The sequence below is a fragment of the Pleurodeles waltl genome, chromosome 9, assembly GCF_031143425.1.
Source record: "Pleurodeles waltl isolate 20211129_DDA chromosome 9, aPleWal1.hap1.20221129, whole genome shotgun sequence".
NCBI lineage: Eukaryota > Metazoa > Chordata > Amphibia > Caudata > Salamandridae > Pleurodeles > Pleurodeles waltl.
The window spans coordinates 1,101,968,696-1,101,983,396 of NC_090448.1; the positions used below are offsets into that span (position 1 = coordinate 1,101,968,696).

The 14,701-nt window shown below is 46.0% G+C and overlaps 1 protein-coding gene across 3 annotated transcripts in view; it reads left to right on the plus strand.

Moving 5' to 3' along the window:
- SMOC1 (SPARC related modular calcium binding 1) overlaps positions 1 to 14,701 on the plus strand; it is a 613,105-nt gene that overhangs the window by 522,525 nt on the left and 75,879 nt on the right. For all 3 annotated transcript variants that reach the window (XM_069208815.1, XM_069208816.1, XM_069208818.1), the window contains exon 11: positions 7,593 to 7,840. In XM_069208815.1, coding sequence (XP_069064916.1) covers positions 7,593 to 7,840 — 248 coding nt within the window. The remainder of the gene's footprint in view (positions 1 to 7,592; positions 7,841 to 14,701) is intronic.

Here is a 14,701-nt window from a genome sequence, read left to right on the forward strand (position 1 = left end):
TCAGCATACTTTATCAAATAAAACAGACCTTGATATTACAAACCGTTGGAACATCTAGTTTTTGTACTAAAACCGGATTTTAAATTGTGACGCAATGAACTAGCTTCTGAGATGTTCGTTTGAATAACTTGTAGTGTTTGCAATGTCATAGGATACTCATTTGGAGCATGCTGTCGCGTAGGCTCTCATTATCCTAATAAGACTACTGGATTTTGAGCAGCAAGACCGTCCACAGTGTGGGGGACTGACTCTGACCCACGGCGGATGATGCTTGTCGCTCCAAAGGCTAACTAGCAGTGCCTCATCTCTCCAGAATGGTAGAGACAATTGGGCAGTCGAGCGCATGACATATCGGTACTTCTCAGGGAAGTCGTGGTCACTCAGGTCACAACCGGTTCTCTCAAACACAGTATGGTCTCGTATATAAAGGACAAGAAGGGCAGTATAAGTTATAAAGATTGGTTTTAATAAAACAACTGCATTTTGGATAGCAAAGCGTGAGCTGCAATAACCAGAACTACACAACACAGTAATATTAAAATAGTACCAATGAGAGTGAAGCACAAGAATAAGGCTATCATAGTGCAGCTAGAATCGATGGATTATTCCTTCTCTAAATTATATTTTGAGCACAGCATGTTAAACTCTAAGCCTGCCTTTCAGGTTCCCCCGGGAGGACATCAACCCTCATACCTGAGCAAAGGCCTGTAATCTGCGTCAGCATCTGCAACGGGCATTCAGCATACAGTTGTGGTTCCCTGGTTGGAATCTCCCTCTTGACGTGCACTAGGACTAGAAAGTGTTTTTATAGCTAACATAGCAGATGTTCTAAGAAAATGTCCCTACGTAAGGATGTGTATTTTCTACGAATGTTGGAGACTAAACTTCTAACACATTTACCAGCAATGTACCAGACTGTAGCCTTGACTGAAGCACAGGGCGATCAAGAAGGCATTGTTTGAGAACACAGTGCTGAACTAAGCTAAACAGTTTGATTGAAGAAATTAAAACAAGACCGTAAAACTGGTTATTGTAAAATGACAGTGCGAAGCTGAATAAAATATATCTAGGTCAAGGTGCACAGCGGCCTAGTATATTAAACTAACATGCATGGAGCTATACTTAAAATGGCTACACAACAATGCTATAAACACTCTGATATTGGACAGGTCCAGAAACACTAAATAAGAAACTACTGGTGTGCAATCATGTGGGATCACATTTGTGGACTCGCTCAGAAAGACAGAGCAAAAAGGAAAGGGGGGAGTGAACATGGAACCAAGAGAGACAGAGGGCCTCATTATGAACCGGCAGTCTCATGACCGGCAGGTTCGGGGTGTTGGTCGGACTGCCAACAATGCAGCGGCCCGAGCGCCATATTACAACCATGGCAACACCACCAGAATTAGCTGTTTCAGTGGTCTGGCAGTCATGATGGCCCTAACCCGCCGGGCAGTGCTGCCCTGGGGATTACGATTTTGTTCTCCGCCAGCGATTTCATGGCGGTAGCACTGCCATGAAAAGGCTGGTGGAGGATGGGTGCAGGGGACCCCAGGGGGGCCTCTGCACAGCCCATGCACTTGTGTTGGTGCTGGCCAGGGGGACCCCTGCACTGCCCATCTCAATGTTCACCGTCTGCTTTTCAGACTATGAAAACTGCGCCGGGTGCTGCTGCACCCTAAGCACTACAGCATTGCCGCCGTCTCTTATGAGCCAGAGACAATGCTGTAGGCCGTTTCCCACTAGGCCAGCGGGCAGAAACTGAGGTTCCACCCGCTGACCCAGCAGGAAACTCGTAATGGGCCCAGCAGGGAGGCTCCCACAATGGCAGCAACTTACTGGTCGGGATTTCGGCAGATGTATTTTTCCGTCTGCCCGAAATCATAATGAGGCCCAGGGTGTTGAAAGGAACAGGAGGTGAGCCAATGGTTAATCAGTAAATGACCAAAAAGTTAAGTCAGATATTGAGCGTAGGAATGTCAGAGACAGACGGAACGTTATGTCGATAACTTCGTAGTAGGAAGGTCTTAAATAATTTCCAGAATGACAGGATGTTTGGAGCCATTCTTAGTTTAGTCAGAAGAGAGTTCCCTAAAGCGAGTGCAGAACCTCAGAAGGTATCCGACAGCTAGCGTTGATCTGAATTTTGGGGATTCGAGAGTGAGAGAGTCCTCACCTCAGGAGGCTCTAGAGTCCCTGGAGATTGTCAGTAGGTTGGATAGGTAGCTCGTTTTGTTTGAGTAAAATGTTTTAAACATGGGGCAACAAAGCTTGTACCGGATCCAAGCTGCTAATGTGAACCAGTACTATCCATGGAAATCTCATTTTAGGGGAGAAAGAATAGAAGTTAGTAGGTTAATTAGGATGACTTTACCAGTGTTGATTCTGAAAATGATGAGAGAATGTGCACCTGATTTCAGTTTATTAGAAGAGATAAAATGCTTGATTCTTTTCAGTTAGTGGCATGAGCAGTTTTGTTGATGTGGAGAACTAAAGAAAGAGTTCTTTCAAAAAGCAATCCTGGAGATTTAAGAGTTCCAGAGGGAAGATGGCGAGGTGCTTAGTTTCTTGAGCTTGTTGATAAGACCTGGGTTGTTCCTTTTGTATAGATTGAAAGATGCATGTAAAAAAATTGTCCTTTTAGGGTTTAATTTCCTGCAATGTTCTGTCACCCATCTAAATATGTGGTCCACAAACCTTTGGAGTGTGGGTATGTCAAGCAACGTGGAGAGTTTTAAATAGAGTGAGTGCTGTCGGCATATTTATTCAATTTAGTATCTGAGTCTTTCATTTAGGGTGGGGAGGGGGTGCTGGAGGGGTTTTCAAAATACAAGTTGAAAAGAATTTAAGATAAGATTGAGACTCGGGATTCAGATCGCTGAAACCCAGATCAAACCTACATGTGGACTTCCATAACTTGATTAGATCCGAGCGGCCAGGAACGGAAGCATCTGAAGTAATTAAGAACTGAGCCTTTGAGGCCCATTCTGTTTTCAAGGACTTTGAGAATGTTCAAGGACTTTGAGAATGGTGTGGTCAGCATTGTTCAATCCTGCAGATAAATCTAATAAAACAAGGAGGCAGGTATCCCCCTCATTTAGCATGTGCTGGATATCCTCAAATATTTTTAAAGTTGCCATGAGACCATGTCTGAATCTTTTTCAGCATCTAAACAAAGGCCACAGATGCTGAATCCCAAATCCCAGGATGATGACAATATGACCAAAAGTATGGTATTAATGCTAGAGAGTCAGTGGATAATTTAGAACTTAGAAAGAACTGAAAATCATCCACTTTTTAGATGGATGCGGGGGAAATTCAGCCATGGGATTCTACTCTGTATTTGATCGGTATCTAGCATTTCCTTTAGAAATTGGAAGATTTTCACTTTCCTCCAAACTCTAAACAAGGCGCTCTGTATTTTTAAGAAAACTCTTCAACGTTCCAATTACCAATTGTCCAGTTATTTAGCATATATTTTGCAGTCTGGGTTCAACAGTGATACTAGCTTGCAGTTGGAAGGTTTAAACAAGTGATGTCTTTATTCCTGTGGATCATGGGTTGTTTCATTCTTTCTGGGTGCCTGCTCTCAACTGGAAAGAATCAATATGGGTGTAAGAAAATGGGTGCACTGTATGGAAAGTTTGAGGCCTTGTAGTGCAGTACACTCACATTTAACTCCTTGGATCTAGTCAGGTATTTGCTCAACCCCATGGTAGCTATGGCACAGAGCAGCAAGGCTTTGCAAATGAACAATGTGTAATGCAATTAACACCACCAAACAACAAAATAACAAGTCACCAAGCAAGAAAGACACAACAATTTATAAATATAGAGCATGAGCATAGTTATGACTTTTTAGAGTCCTTTATGACTAAAATCCATCAGAGGGTTCCGGAGATATGAATTTTCAAAGCATTAAAAAACGTTAACATCAAGTGTAAACAAGCAATGAAAAGTCAAAACTGCAAACTTTTGAGAACTTTGAAAAAGTTTGTTACACTGAGTTTGGCTACTCCAACCCGAGTTGGGTGACCACATCCGACAGGACAGAGATCTAGGAGTATAGAAAGGATACTCTGGACAATTACCTTCCCACCTGAGCATCTTTGAAGCGAGTTCCAGACTTTACAGGAAAACCACCAATGACTTCTATAGAACAGTCCTGATGCTGAGCGATGCAGGCTTAAGGATGCTCAATGGAAGCTCCAGATACTGTGCGATCCATGGGGGAAGTCTGGTCAAGTGCTCAGTCCATAGGTGAGGTGACTCTGGACATGGATCTTGGGGTCTCACTAAGTCCTCTATGCAGGAGTTGAAGGGCTGCTGATGCAACACAGCAGTTTCAGTGCAAACTTTTGGTGGAGGCTAGTGTCCCTTTATGGGAGGGGGAGAGACAGGGGGGACAAATCCAGTCACAACCAGCGCCCATGGATTCAGTAGGCTCGGATGCAACTTTTGGAATCACCTTTTCCCCAGGCCATGTACACAGAACAGGGTCCAACCTCTACTAGCCCAAAGTGCAGCCAGTGCCGATGCTTCAGCATTGCGGCCTCTCTTTGAATGCTTCCAACAGGTGCAGAATGGTATTCTTCTTGTCTTGGGTACCATGTGTGCCCATTATATCCCAGTGAGGTGCCCGCGGGGACAACGCAGTCTCAAGCCAATGGGCCAGTAGGTCTCCTCCTACTTGGTCACAGTTTGTGATGTGTGGCATCTGGCTATCCCAGAGTGCAGCTTGCACTATACCACGAACATGGCTGAAGTCTTCCTCAAGTGTGAGGACCTCAGTAGCCCACTCCTGAGAGTGGGGTTACCATGGGCAGCATGCCCATGGAAATCCGGTCCTAAAAACAGATTTCTGTCCTTTTTCCCCAGTCTCTACCCTGCTTAGGGGCAACAAAGGGCTTCCTGGGCAGGACTGTTGTCACAGCGGCCCTTCAAAGACGGCATCCCCCTTTGAATCCCGGTTTGATGCCTGCCTTTCGGGCCAGCACTCTTTGCAGCCCATCCTGTGCGTGGGGGGGGGTCGCATCTTTAGAGCGCAAACAGGGTTTGTTCTCAGTTGGGAGTAAGTTACACGTCTCACCAGGTGGGCAGAAACCTCTCTCGGGCCCTGTACCTCTCTGCAGCCACTGGACTAGCTAGGTCAAAGTATGGCAACTTTCACAAAAGTGGCCAGAATTAAAGTGGACACAAATGTCGCCTGCACCATCGAGTCTCATTCAATGTCCCCTTTGATACCTTACATGATAGGGTTAGGTAGTTTCTGTCAGAAGTTAGACGCATTGGCGCGTTAACTTAACTGTTCTCAACAGACATCAACACTTTAGGCCACTGCTGCATAGAGATATCAGAAGATACGTGTCTATCCTAACAATATAGAGCTCCTTGCAACAGGCCTTCATAGGCCTGCCTTAGAGATGACTTACATATACAGCTAAGGGACTTCAGGGACTTTGACGTTAGTGGTAATGGCAAAGACAGGTGTGCAGTGCATGCAATGGCAGCTGAAAGTCGTGTTTTCACCTTGTCACACACAGAGTGGCACAACCAGTGCTGCAGCATGTGTGTGGACAGCCAGCCTTGCAAGCCCTTGGTACCTGAGTACCATATACTAGGGACTTATAAGTAAGTAAGCACATGGCAGTTGGGGGTATCCAATTCAACATATTACTTTAGAAAAGGGAAACAACACTGGCACTGAGGTGTGGACATCAGGCCTCAATGCAGTCTCAGAGTCGAAAACCAGCAGCTAGTAATACAAAATGGGGTAAAAAGCCGGGGGAAACCTGCAAAAGCCTATTTTCTTACAATGGGTCATGTGACTGGTGGGAAAGAGAATAGAAGGTGAATTATTGCTTTGTTTAGTGAGGTAGTGTCTAGAGATCTCTCTGGTTGAGATGAGTACACATTGTAAGTTACAACTGTCCAGGGGATGAGGAAGATGAGGAAACCAGCAGTAAAACTTCCACAATACCAAAAGAAAGCCCTCACCAAAGTATACACAAGTAAGTAACCAAATATACTGTGGCCGTATAGCCAGGAAAGTGCCCCCACTGCTGTAAGGGTGGCACATAGACAAAGTGGGTGGCCAACCTTTCCCTGCTATGAACCAACATTAGGGTCCTCCACACCAGTGTACATCATCATAATTGGGGTTTGGTGAAAGAGGATTGCATCCCATGCTTTAGAACACTTTTTTGCACACAAGGATTTGCCAAATGCAAATTTGAAAACAAATTGACTCCCTTATAACGTTCCAGGCTTTTTGAGCCATTTGTTTATACCAGACATTGTCTAGATAAAATATAACGAACTTTAGCCTCATGTTGCTAGTTCTATTTTCAAATATTGAAACTGTAAACCCAGATCTATATTGCTTCCAATAATGAAGCTTATTGCTGCATCATTTAAAAGTTCTATATTTATGGCAATAATATTGTAGGGGAAGCCAGGGGTGGCTCCTCCCCTGAGACAGAGGAGCAGCGCCCCACTCGATTGTGGGGAAAGGAAAAATAAAAGGATAATAATGCTACGTTATTATCATTTTATTTTTCCTAGAAGAAGGGGCAGGGCTGGGCTGGGCTGGAGGGAGGGAGCCAGAGGAAGGATTTGGCTGCACAATGTGTGCATGTCTGTTTGGCCGGTCGCGTTGGGCCTGGCCAAACAGACGTGTACTTTGCATGTTCTCTACCCGGCTGTATTGCACAGCTGAGTGGAGAACATGCGCAGGCTCCCACTCCCAGTCTCAGCAGCAAAGCAAATTGCTCGGACCAATCACAACGCAGCTGTTGCTAGTGACAGCAGCATCGTGATTGGCTGGGAGCCTGTGTGAACCAGGAAAAGGAAGAGGATGGAGGGGAGACAAATGCATCTCCCCCACAGCTGGGTGTTTTTTTTTTTCTTTCACCCTCCCTCCTCCCCCCCAGCCACATTCTGCACCTGCCATCCTCGTTGAGTGGCAGCTGCCATTGGGAGAAGCTCTGGCTACTTTGGGAGACTAAAAAAACCCACAAATAGACAATGCAGCCTTTGGCGGAAACTGTTGCCCTTTTTCATCATGTCTCAAACACATGAGCAAAATGAGGTTATTCATGTACAAAATGGGGTTACTCACTTACAGTACGTGTACTGAAGACTGTTGACATTCGCCTCTCACAGTTACAGCCTTTCACGTGTTAAACCGTATTCCTGTTGTGATGGAATTAAGCTCAAGCATTATATAAGACATCATCTGATACTTGTTCAGCAGCGAGAATAAAATCTGGTTTTGAAACCGAAATTGATGGTGACAAAGATTGGCAGACAGAATTTTTGTGTCTTTGGAGTTAGAGAGAGTGAGGTTGAAAGGATATGACATGCAACTGCTTTTAATCTATCCGCAAACTAATGTAAATTGACATAATCAATCAACATTGAGAATCCAAATGTTAATGTTTCGAACAATTAATTTTTATCATTGTTGTCCATTCTACAAATACTGTTTGGTCACTTGTACTTCCCCATTGGAGATTTTGAGACTATGACTAAAGATTTGCATGTTAAGTAATGATGGCAGACACTTATTGGGATCCTGCTTTTACTGGTAGAGTTTCAGAACCAGATCCAAGTCACACGCTTGAAGAGCGGGTGGTCCACTGGTACTTCACACAACTGGACAGCAACCACAGTAACGACATCAACAAGCGGGAAATGAAGCCCTTCAAGCGTTACATAAAAAGGAAAGCTAAACCTAAGAAGTGCGGCCGACGCTTTGCTGACTTCTGTGATCTGAACAAAGACAAGTCAATCTCACTGCAGGAGCTGAAAGGATGCTTGGGAGTGAGCAAACACACAGGTGAGGCCTCTTCTTTATTAGCACACTACTCGGTCGACTAACTTTCCAAGGTGGGTGGGAACACCGATTCAGTAGTCCCTGCTTCCTAAATTACGGGTATCTGTAATGTTGGAACTGGTATTTGAAGTTCCAGCCTGAGGGCGCCCTAAGGAATTTACCACAGAATTTTAATCTGTTTTTAACTACTGGAAAGTCACAGGTGGGGATTCAGCGGCAGTTGGAAATGCTGGTCTTATAATTCCTAATTTTTTCGAGTCTAATCAGGAGTTCTGCAAATCTTGGAATCTGAGTCTCTCAAAGCAGCAGGTGATACGGTCGCATCCACCCAAAGAAAATACATGTTTTCTACTGCCAGTACCTGATTGCGGCATATCGGTTTTTAGTGTTTCACGATGAAAGTAATCCTGCATTGGGGAGAATCGTATTAACAAAAAATTTAAATTTTAAATCTGTAAAGATATTATAACATTATTTTAAAAAGGTTTTTACTGTCTGGAAGACTCTATGAATGTTCTCAAAGCAACAAATATAATCAAAATCGAAAGTATGTTCAAGCAAGGTTTTGTCTCCTGAAGAGAAAGTTCAGAATACATAACTATGCGAGCTTAAAAATAAGAGATTTTCCAAATATTTCCAAGCAAAACATTTTATGTTGAATTATTTTCAAGAGAGAATACAGGAATTTAAAGACTTGCAGAAATCTTGTTCAGTGTTTTCTGAATTTTCCCGAATTGCTACAGGAATATAACTAGAATTCATGGGCATGGAAATACGGTTCAAATGTTTGCCAGTATGTTGAATGCTGGCTGCATTTCGGTTGGGCAAAAAGGCTCAGTATTTTGTGAATTGCTATTTGGGAGCAGTCTATACCAAGATTGTAATAAACATTACCTGGCCCTAAATAAAGCATGTCTTCTAGTTGCAGATTGCTTACCTTAGAATTTCCCCCAGGTGTCAGTCTGGATCTGGAGATTTTTCCGGAGCAATACCCTTGCTGGGTGGCGTTGATCGGCTCAGCCCGGATTTGACATCGTGGGCCCTATATAGGCACCACCCCGGCATGCTCAGATCAGTTCTCTTTTTCTCAGCCAGCCAACGATGATCTGAGGAAAGAGCTACCCTCTGTCACTTTGACAGGCCTTGTTTCGATTACTTGTCAATGATTTTTTGAGTATTCTACTCCTGGTGTGTCAAGGATGTCTTCCCGTAGGACCAGTCTCAAGCATTGCGGATCCTGCCATCTGCCGATGTCCATCATGGATCCGCGCCTTGTGTGCCTTTGGTGTTTGGAGCACGACCTCAACCCCTAGTCGTGCTTCGACTGGCGGGCTGTGCATCTAAAGGCTGATGGCGGCCCATTGCTCGACTCCGCTTAAGTCCCAGCCTCGGTCGAGAGAAAGGGCTTGGGATGGGTCGTGGAGTCCCCACTCTTCTTCGTCCCACTCCAAGTTCCTGGAACAGTTGGGTAAGTTGTGGTGCAAGAAGAAGTCAAAGAAGGCCAAACAATCTTTGACTTCCCCTCATTTGTAGGCTGACGAGAGAGAGGGAGCATGATCGCTCTAAATCTCCTTCTGAGGAGCCTGTGTCTGGGCCGATTCTGCGCCTCCCTGAGTTTCCAGGAGCCAGAGTGACCCCTGCCCAAAGATGCAAGTTTCATTAGGCCATGCATCTAATTTTAGGGCAGTCCAGCCCTGCTGGAGAGCCATCAATTCCAGTGGGGGCGGAAGGGGCCCCTTTGGGTTCTGTGCTGGCATCTCCAGCCTCGGCACCGAGGGGCACCCGTGGATCCAAGCAGGCACCAGTCATACCTCTTCGACCTTCCCCAGCACCAGTTCCAATATTGCCAGTGGCACCGTCCCCATCCTCACTGGTGACTCCAATATGGAGTCGGTTAGGCGTCATATGACTGATTCCGACAGGGCCCGTGCTCCCTATATCGGATCCTGAGCCTTATTCCTATGGGCTAGGGTACAGTGAGGAATGGGAGGAGTCACTGGAATCTATAGAATACCAGCTCCAAGACCCTATGGACTGGCATACGGACCTGGGTAAGGCCAGTGGCCTGGACACCTCTACAGACACTGGTATGCTTTCTCCCCATACCGTGGCTACGGAGGAGTGAGATTCATATTCGATGATGGTGCGGAGGGCAGCCGAGGTCCTGGACCTTTAGCTGCCTTTAGTGGAAGTCAGGACCAACCTCGTGACAAAGATGCTTCACCCTGGAGCTTCCTCCTCAGATAGCCTGCTCCATCTCAGTGAAGCCCTTACAGAAGTCATGTAACTGGTTCAAACCCAGCACAGGGGTTCCTGTGAACAGGACAATTGCCCACCGCGATCGTTGGGTGACCCATCATTCCTGACGCAACATCCCACCCCTGAGAGCTTGGTTTCCAAGCCTCACCCTCCCATGGGCCATTCCCTTCTGAACCTCTGGATAGGGAATCCAAGAGGCTGGACTCATTTTGGAAGAAGATGTTTTCTTAACCCAGCCTAGCATTGTGGTCTGTAAACACTGTATGCCTTTCGGGACGTTACTCCCATATGTTTTGGGACACGGTTGCCCACGTGCTTCCAAAGGTCCTGGAGGAGGCCTGGGCTGTACTCTCCCAGCTGTTACTGCCGGGAGGGAAACAGCCAAGTTCTCAATTCCACGTGGACTGGACAGGACCGACTCACTGGGCAGAGCACTTGCTTTGACAGTGTCCTTGAAGGGCCATGCCTGGTTGAGGACATCTGGGTTTTCAGGGGATGTCCAATCCAATATTATGGACATGTCCTTGGATGGCACCAGCCTCTTCGGAGAGAAAGCAGACTTAGCACTCAAGTGCTTCAAAGATTCTCGGGCTGTGGCCAGGTCCTTCGGTCTCATGGCGGCCCCTTCTCCCCATCAGTCTCCTTTTCGTTGCAACAGAAGGGACACATCCTACATCCAATCTCGCCCAGCCACTGAGCCATGCATGCTGCCCAGCTTCAGCGTGGTTGAGGATGTGGGACCCACAGACCTCGTGGATCGGTGAGAATGATTCTGAGGCTGCTGGGCCTGATGGCATTCTGCTGGTAATACATGCCAGATGGCATATGCGAGCACTGCAATGGGACCTGAAGTTCTAGTTGGTGCAGCATCAGGTGAATCTCTCCAACCTGTTCCAGATCTCAGAGGGAACTGCAAAGGATCTGCAGTGGTGGATAACAAACCACAATTGGGTCAGAGACAGATCCCTGTCCCTTCCCGACCCAATCTTACAGTAGCAACAGATGCATCACTCCTGGGATTGGGCAGCCAACTGGGCGAGGCAGAGATCAGAAGCATCTGGTCTCCAACAGAGTCCAGACTCCACATCATCCTGCTAAACCTCCAGGCAATTAGACTAGCAGTGAAAGCATTTCTTCTCTCTCTCTCTCTCTCTCTCTCTCTCTCTCTAAGGGAAGGTAGTGCAGGTGTTCACAGACAAAAGCATCTCCATGTGGCACTGCAACCAGCAGGGTGGGGTTGTGGACCCTTTGACAAGAGTCTCTGCACCTCTGAATGTGGTTGAAACAACAGGGCATTTCCCCGGTGGTTCATCATCTGAACGCCAGAGTGGACAAACTCAGCCAACAATGCTTGGTTGATCACAAATGGTGTCTCCATCTGGGGGTTGCGCAAGGTCTGTCAGCAGTAGGGAGAGCCTTGGTTAGATGTATTCGCCTCCACAGAGAACACACTGTGTCTGCAGCATTGCGCATTGGAGTTTCCAAAGCGGCAATCACTCAGCAATGCATTTCGTCTCAAGTGAAACGCAGGCCTCCTGTATGCCTTTCCGCCCATACCACTTCTGCCCAGAGTTTTGAAGATCAAGAATGACCGGGCCCAAGTAATCCTTGTGGCTCCAGACTGGGCACGAAGAGTCAGCTATCCCAAGCTATTAATCATGGCCATCGATCCTTTGCTCAGACTGCCCCTTCGGGAGGATCTTCTGTTGCAGCAGAAGGGGGGAGGTCTCAACCCGAACTTGCACAGTCTCTGTCTTCTTGTGCGGAGATTGAGCGGCAGCAGTTGACAGCTTTTGACCTTCCACCTGCAGTCTGTAATGTAATTTTGGCAGCCAGGCGTCCCTCCAACAAAATGGTATACGCCTGTCATTGGAAGGAATTTGTGGCATGGTGCACAGACAAGTCTGTTGACCCCTTTTCTGCCACCCACCCCCCATCTGAGGTTCAATTGTTTATACTTTCTTCGGCCCAGCAAGGGTCTGCTTTGGGCACTCTAAAAGGTCATTTGTCTGCCATCTGTGCTTTTGAGGTTGCCTGATCAACCTTCTTTAAGTCTCCAATTGTAAAAAGGTTCCTTAAAGACCTTACTCATATGTTTCATTCATCGCCATTCATTATGCCCCAATGGGATTTCAATTTAGCTTTGACATTTCTGATGTGCGCTCCTTTCGAGCTTCTCAACAATTACCCTCTCAGGCTCCTCACTTCGAAGACAGCCTCCCTTGTGGCCATTACATCTGCCCACAGGGTGAGTGAGCTGCAGGCACTGTCGTATAAGCTGCCCTACCTTTCTGACTATCCAGACAGAGTGGTGCTTTGCACCAGGGCTTCCTTTTTGCCAAAAGTAGTCATGCTCTTTCATGTAGGCCAATCCATCTCCTTGCCTACTTTTTACGCACACCCCCACATCCTTCTAAGGAAGTGTAGAGACTCCACCATATGGACCCAAAAAGAAAGTTAGCATTCTACCTTGATCATATGAAAGAATTCTGGGTAGATGACCAACCCTTTGACGGCTATGTGCGTGCGAAGAGAGGTTGGGCAGTGCACAGGCGGACTATCTCCAAATGAGTCGCACTCTGCATTAAGATCTGCTACCCACAGGCAAAAAAGCATCCCCCTGAGGGCTTGCATTCAGATTTTACTTAAGCTACAGCTGTGACCACTGCGTTAGCACACAGAGTTCTAGTCCTTGATACCAGGCAGCTACATAAGCATCTCTGCACATGTTCACCAAAAACTACTGCCTTGACAGCCAGGTCTGTATGGATGGGTACTGTGCACGTTAAGTCCTGCATAACTTTCTAGTGTGGTCTTGGTTGACAGACCCACCTCGGGGGATAGTATTGCTTGAGTATTTATTCAAAGGTAAGGAATCTGTAACTAAAAGTCTCTCCCAGATGAATAAGCAACTTATCTTCAGGCACGCCTTACCTGGCAGAGACGTGTTCTAGTTGCAGATTTCTTACTGACCCACCCCATCCTCCCGCCCTGCGAAGTGATTTCTAGGGACAGGTACTCCCTTTTCAGTGGCTTAGATTTGATGCACCAGAAATCACTGTTCTTCTTGGATCGGCGCTTCTGGCATAGAAAGCTGTGAAAAGAAACTGACGTCGATATGCCAGGGTGGTGCCTACATTGGACCCATGACGTCCTATCGGATGCAGAGCCGATCAACACCACCTAATGTCGCGCAGAGATACTTCCCAGTAAATTCTCCAGATCAGGCTGACTTCTGGGAGATATTCAAAGGTAAGGAAACTGCAACTAGAATATGTCTCTACCAGATAAGACATTTCTGAAGGTAAGTAACTTGTCGGCAAAGAAGCATGCATTAACATAGTAGTCCATGGCACTGAATGGATGTGTTGCTTGTGAAAGAGCAGAGGGCCATAACACAGGGAATGAAGTGGTCTGACCCATTTTCCTGTGATGCATGCTAGAGTGGATGGAAGAAAATGTGAACGGCACTACAAGAGTCAAATGGAAAAAGTCTAACTGAAAACATAAAAAATTAATTATATAGTAAAATCAAAAGGTCTTATGTAAAAAATCTAATTGGTTGGGCGTTGGCTTCCAGCTTCTTGCATTTGCTACAGATTTATTACAAATAGAGAGGAATGAAAGAAAATGATAAATAAAGAAGCTTGCAAAGACAGAGAGGGTTGTTTAGATAGAAGGTTGCATAGATAAATATGACTGCATAGATAGCTAGATATAGAAGAACAAGCTACTTACCTTTGATAACACTCTTTCTGGTAATGAATAGCTAGACACAAATTCCTCACCTTTGAATATTCCTCAGGCATCAGACTCAGTACAAAGACTTTTCAGCAGTACTTTTGGGCCACAGTAGGTGGCACTGTGCAGCTTCGCACTGATAGCATTCTGCTCCGGAAATGATGTGCGGCGCCTATATAGGCACTACTCTAGTGTGCTGACGTCAGCATCCAAGCGATGGAGTCCATCCTCCTAAGACGGTTGGGGCAGAGCCTAGAACATAGGAAAAGTGATATTGTGACCAACAGCAATAGTATCTCACCTTTAGGCACAAGAGATGCCTGTGACTACAAAACCAGATTGTCTGGGAAGAATATGGTGTACAGCAGGTTGACGCAACTAGCTTGAAGCTCACTCATGTGCTGTGCCAATGTTATGCTATTGGGGAACACTGTCTTAAGGGTGAGAAGCCGCAAAGAACAGTTGTGAAGTAGCTCAAAAAGGGCTCACATCAAAATGTTAGAACCAATTTGAGTTTCCATTGTGGCATCACAAACGGGGGTGGAAACAGCTGATGCAAACCTCTAAAAAAAAATGCATAACAACTGGAGACTTAAACAAAGAGGGTTGATCTGGCAACCACTAAAAAGCCAAAAGAACCAAAAGGTACTCCTTTGCTATGCCCAGAGCTAAACGTTGCTGGTCTAGGGGCAAAACAAACAATTAAGAATTCAGCTAACTGCCTGGAGGGAGTATGTCTTCCAAGCACAGCACCAAGCAACAAATTTATCCCAACAACCACCTCCAAAGGAAAATCAAAAGTGTTCAGCTATCACTGCTCAATCTCCAAGCATGAAGGTGGTGATTGTGAATGCCTTGGTGCAG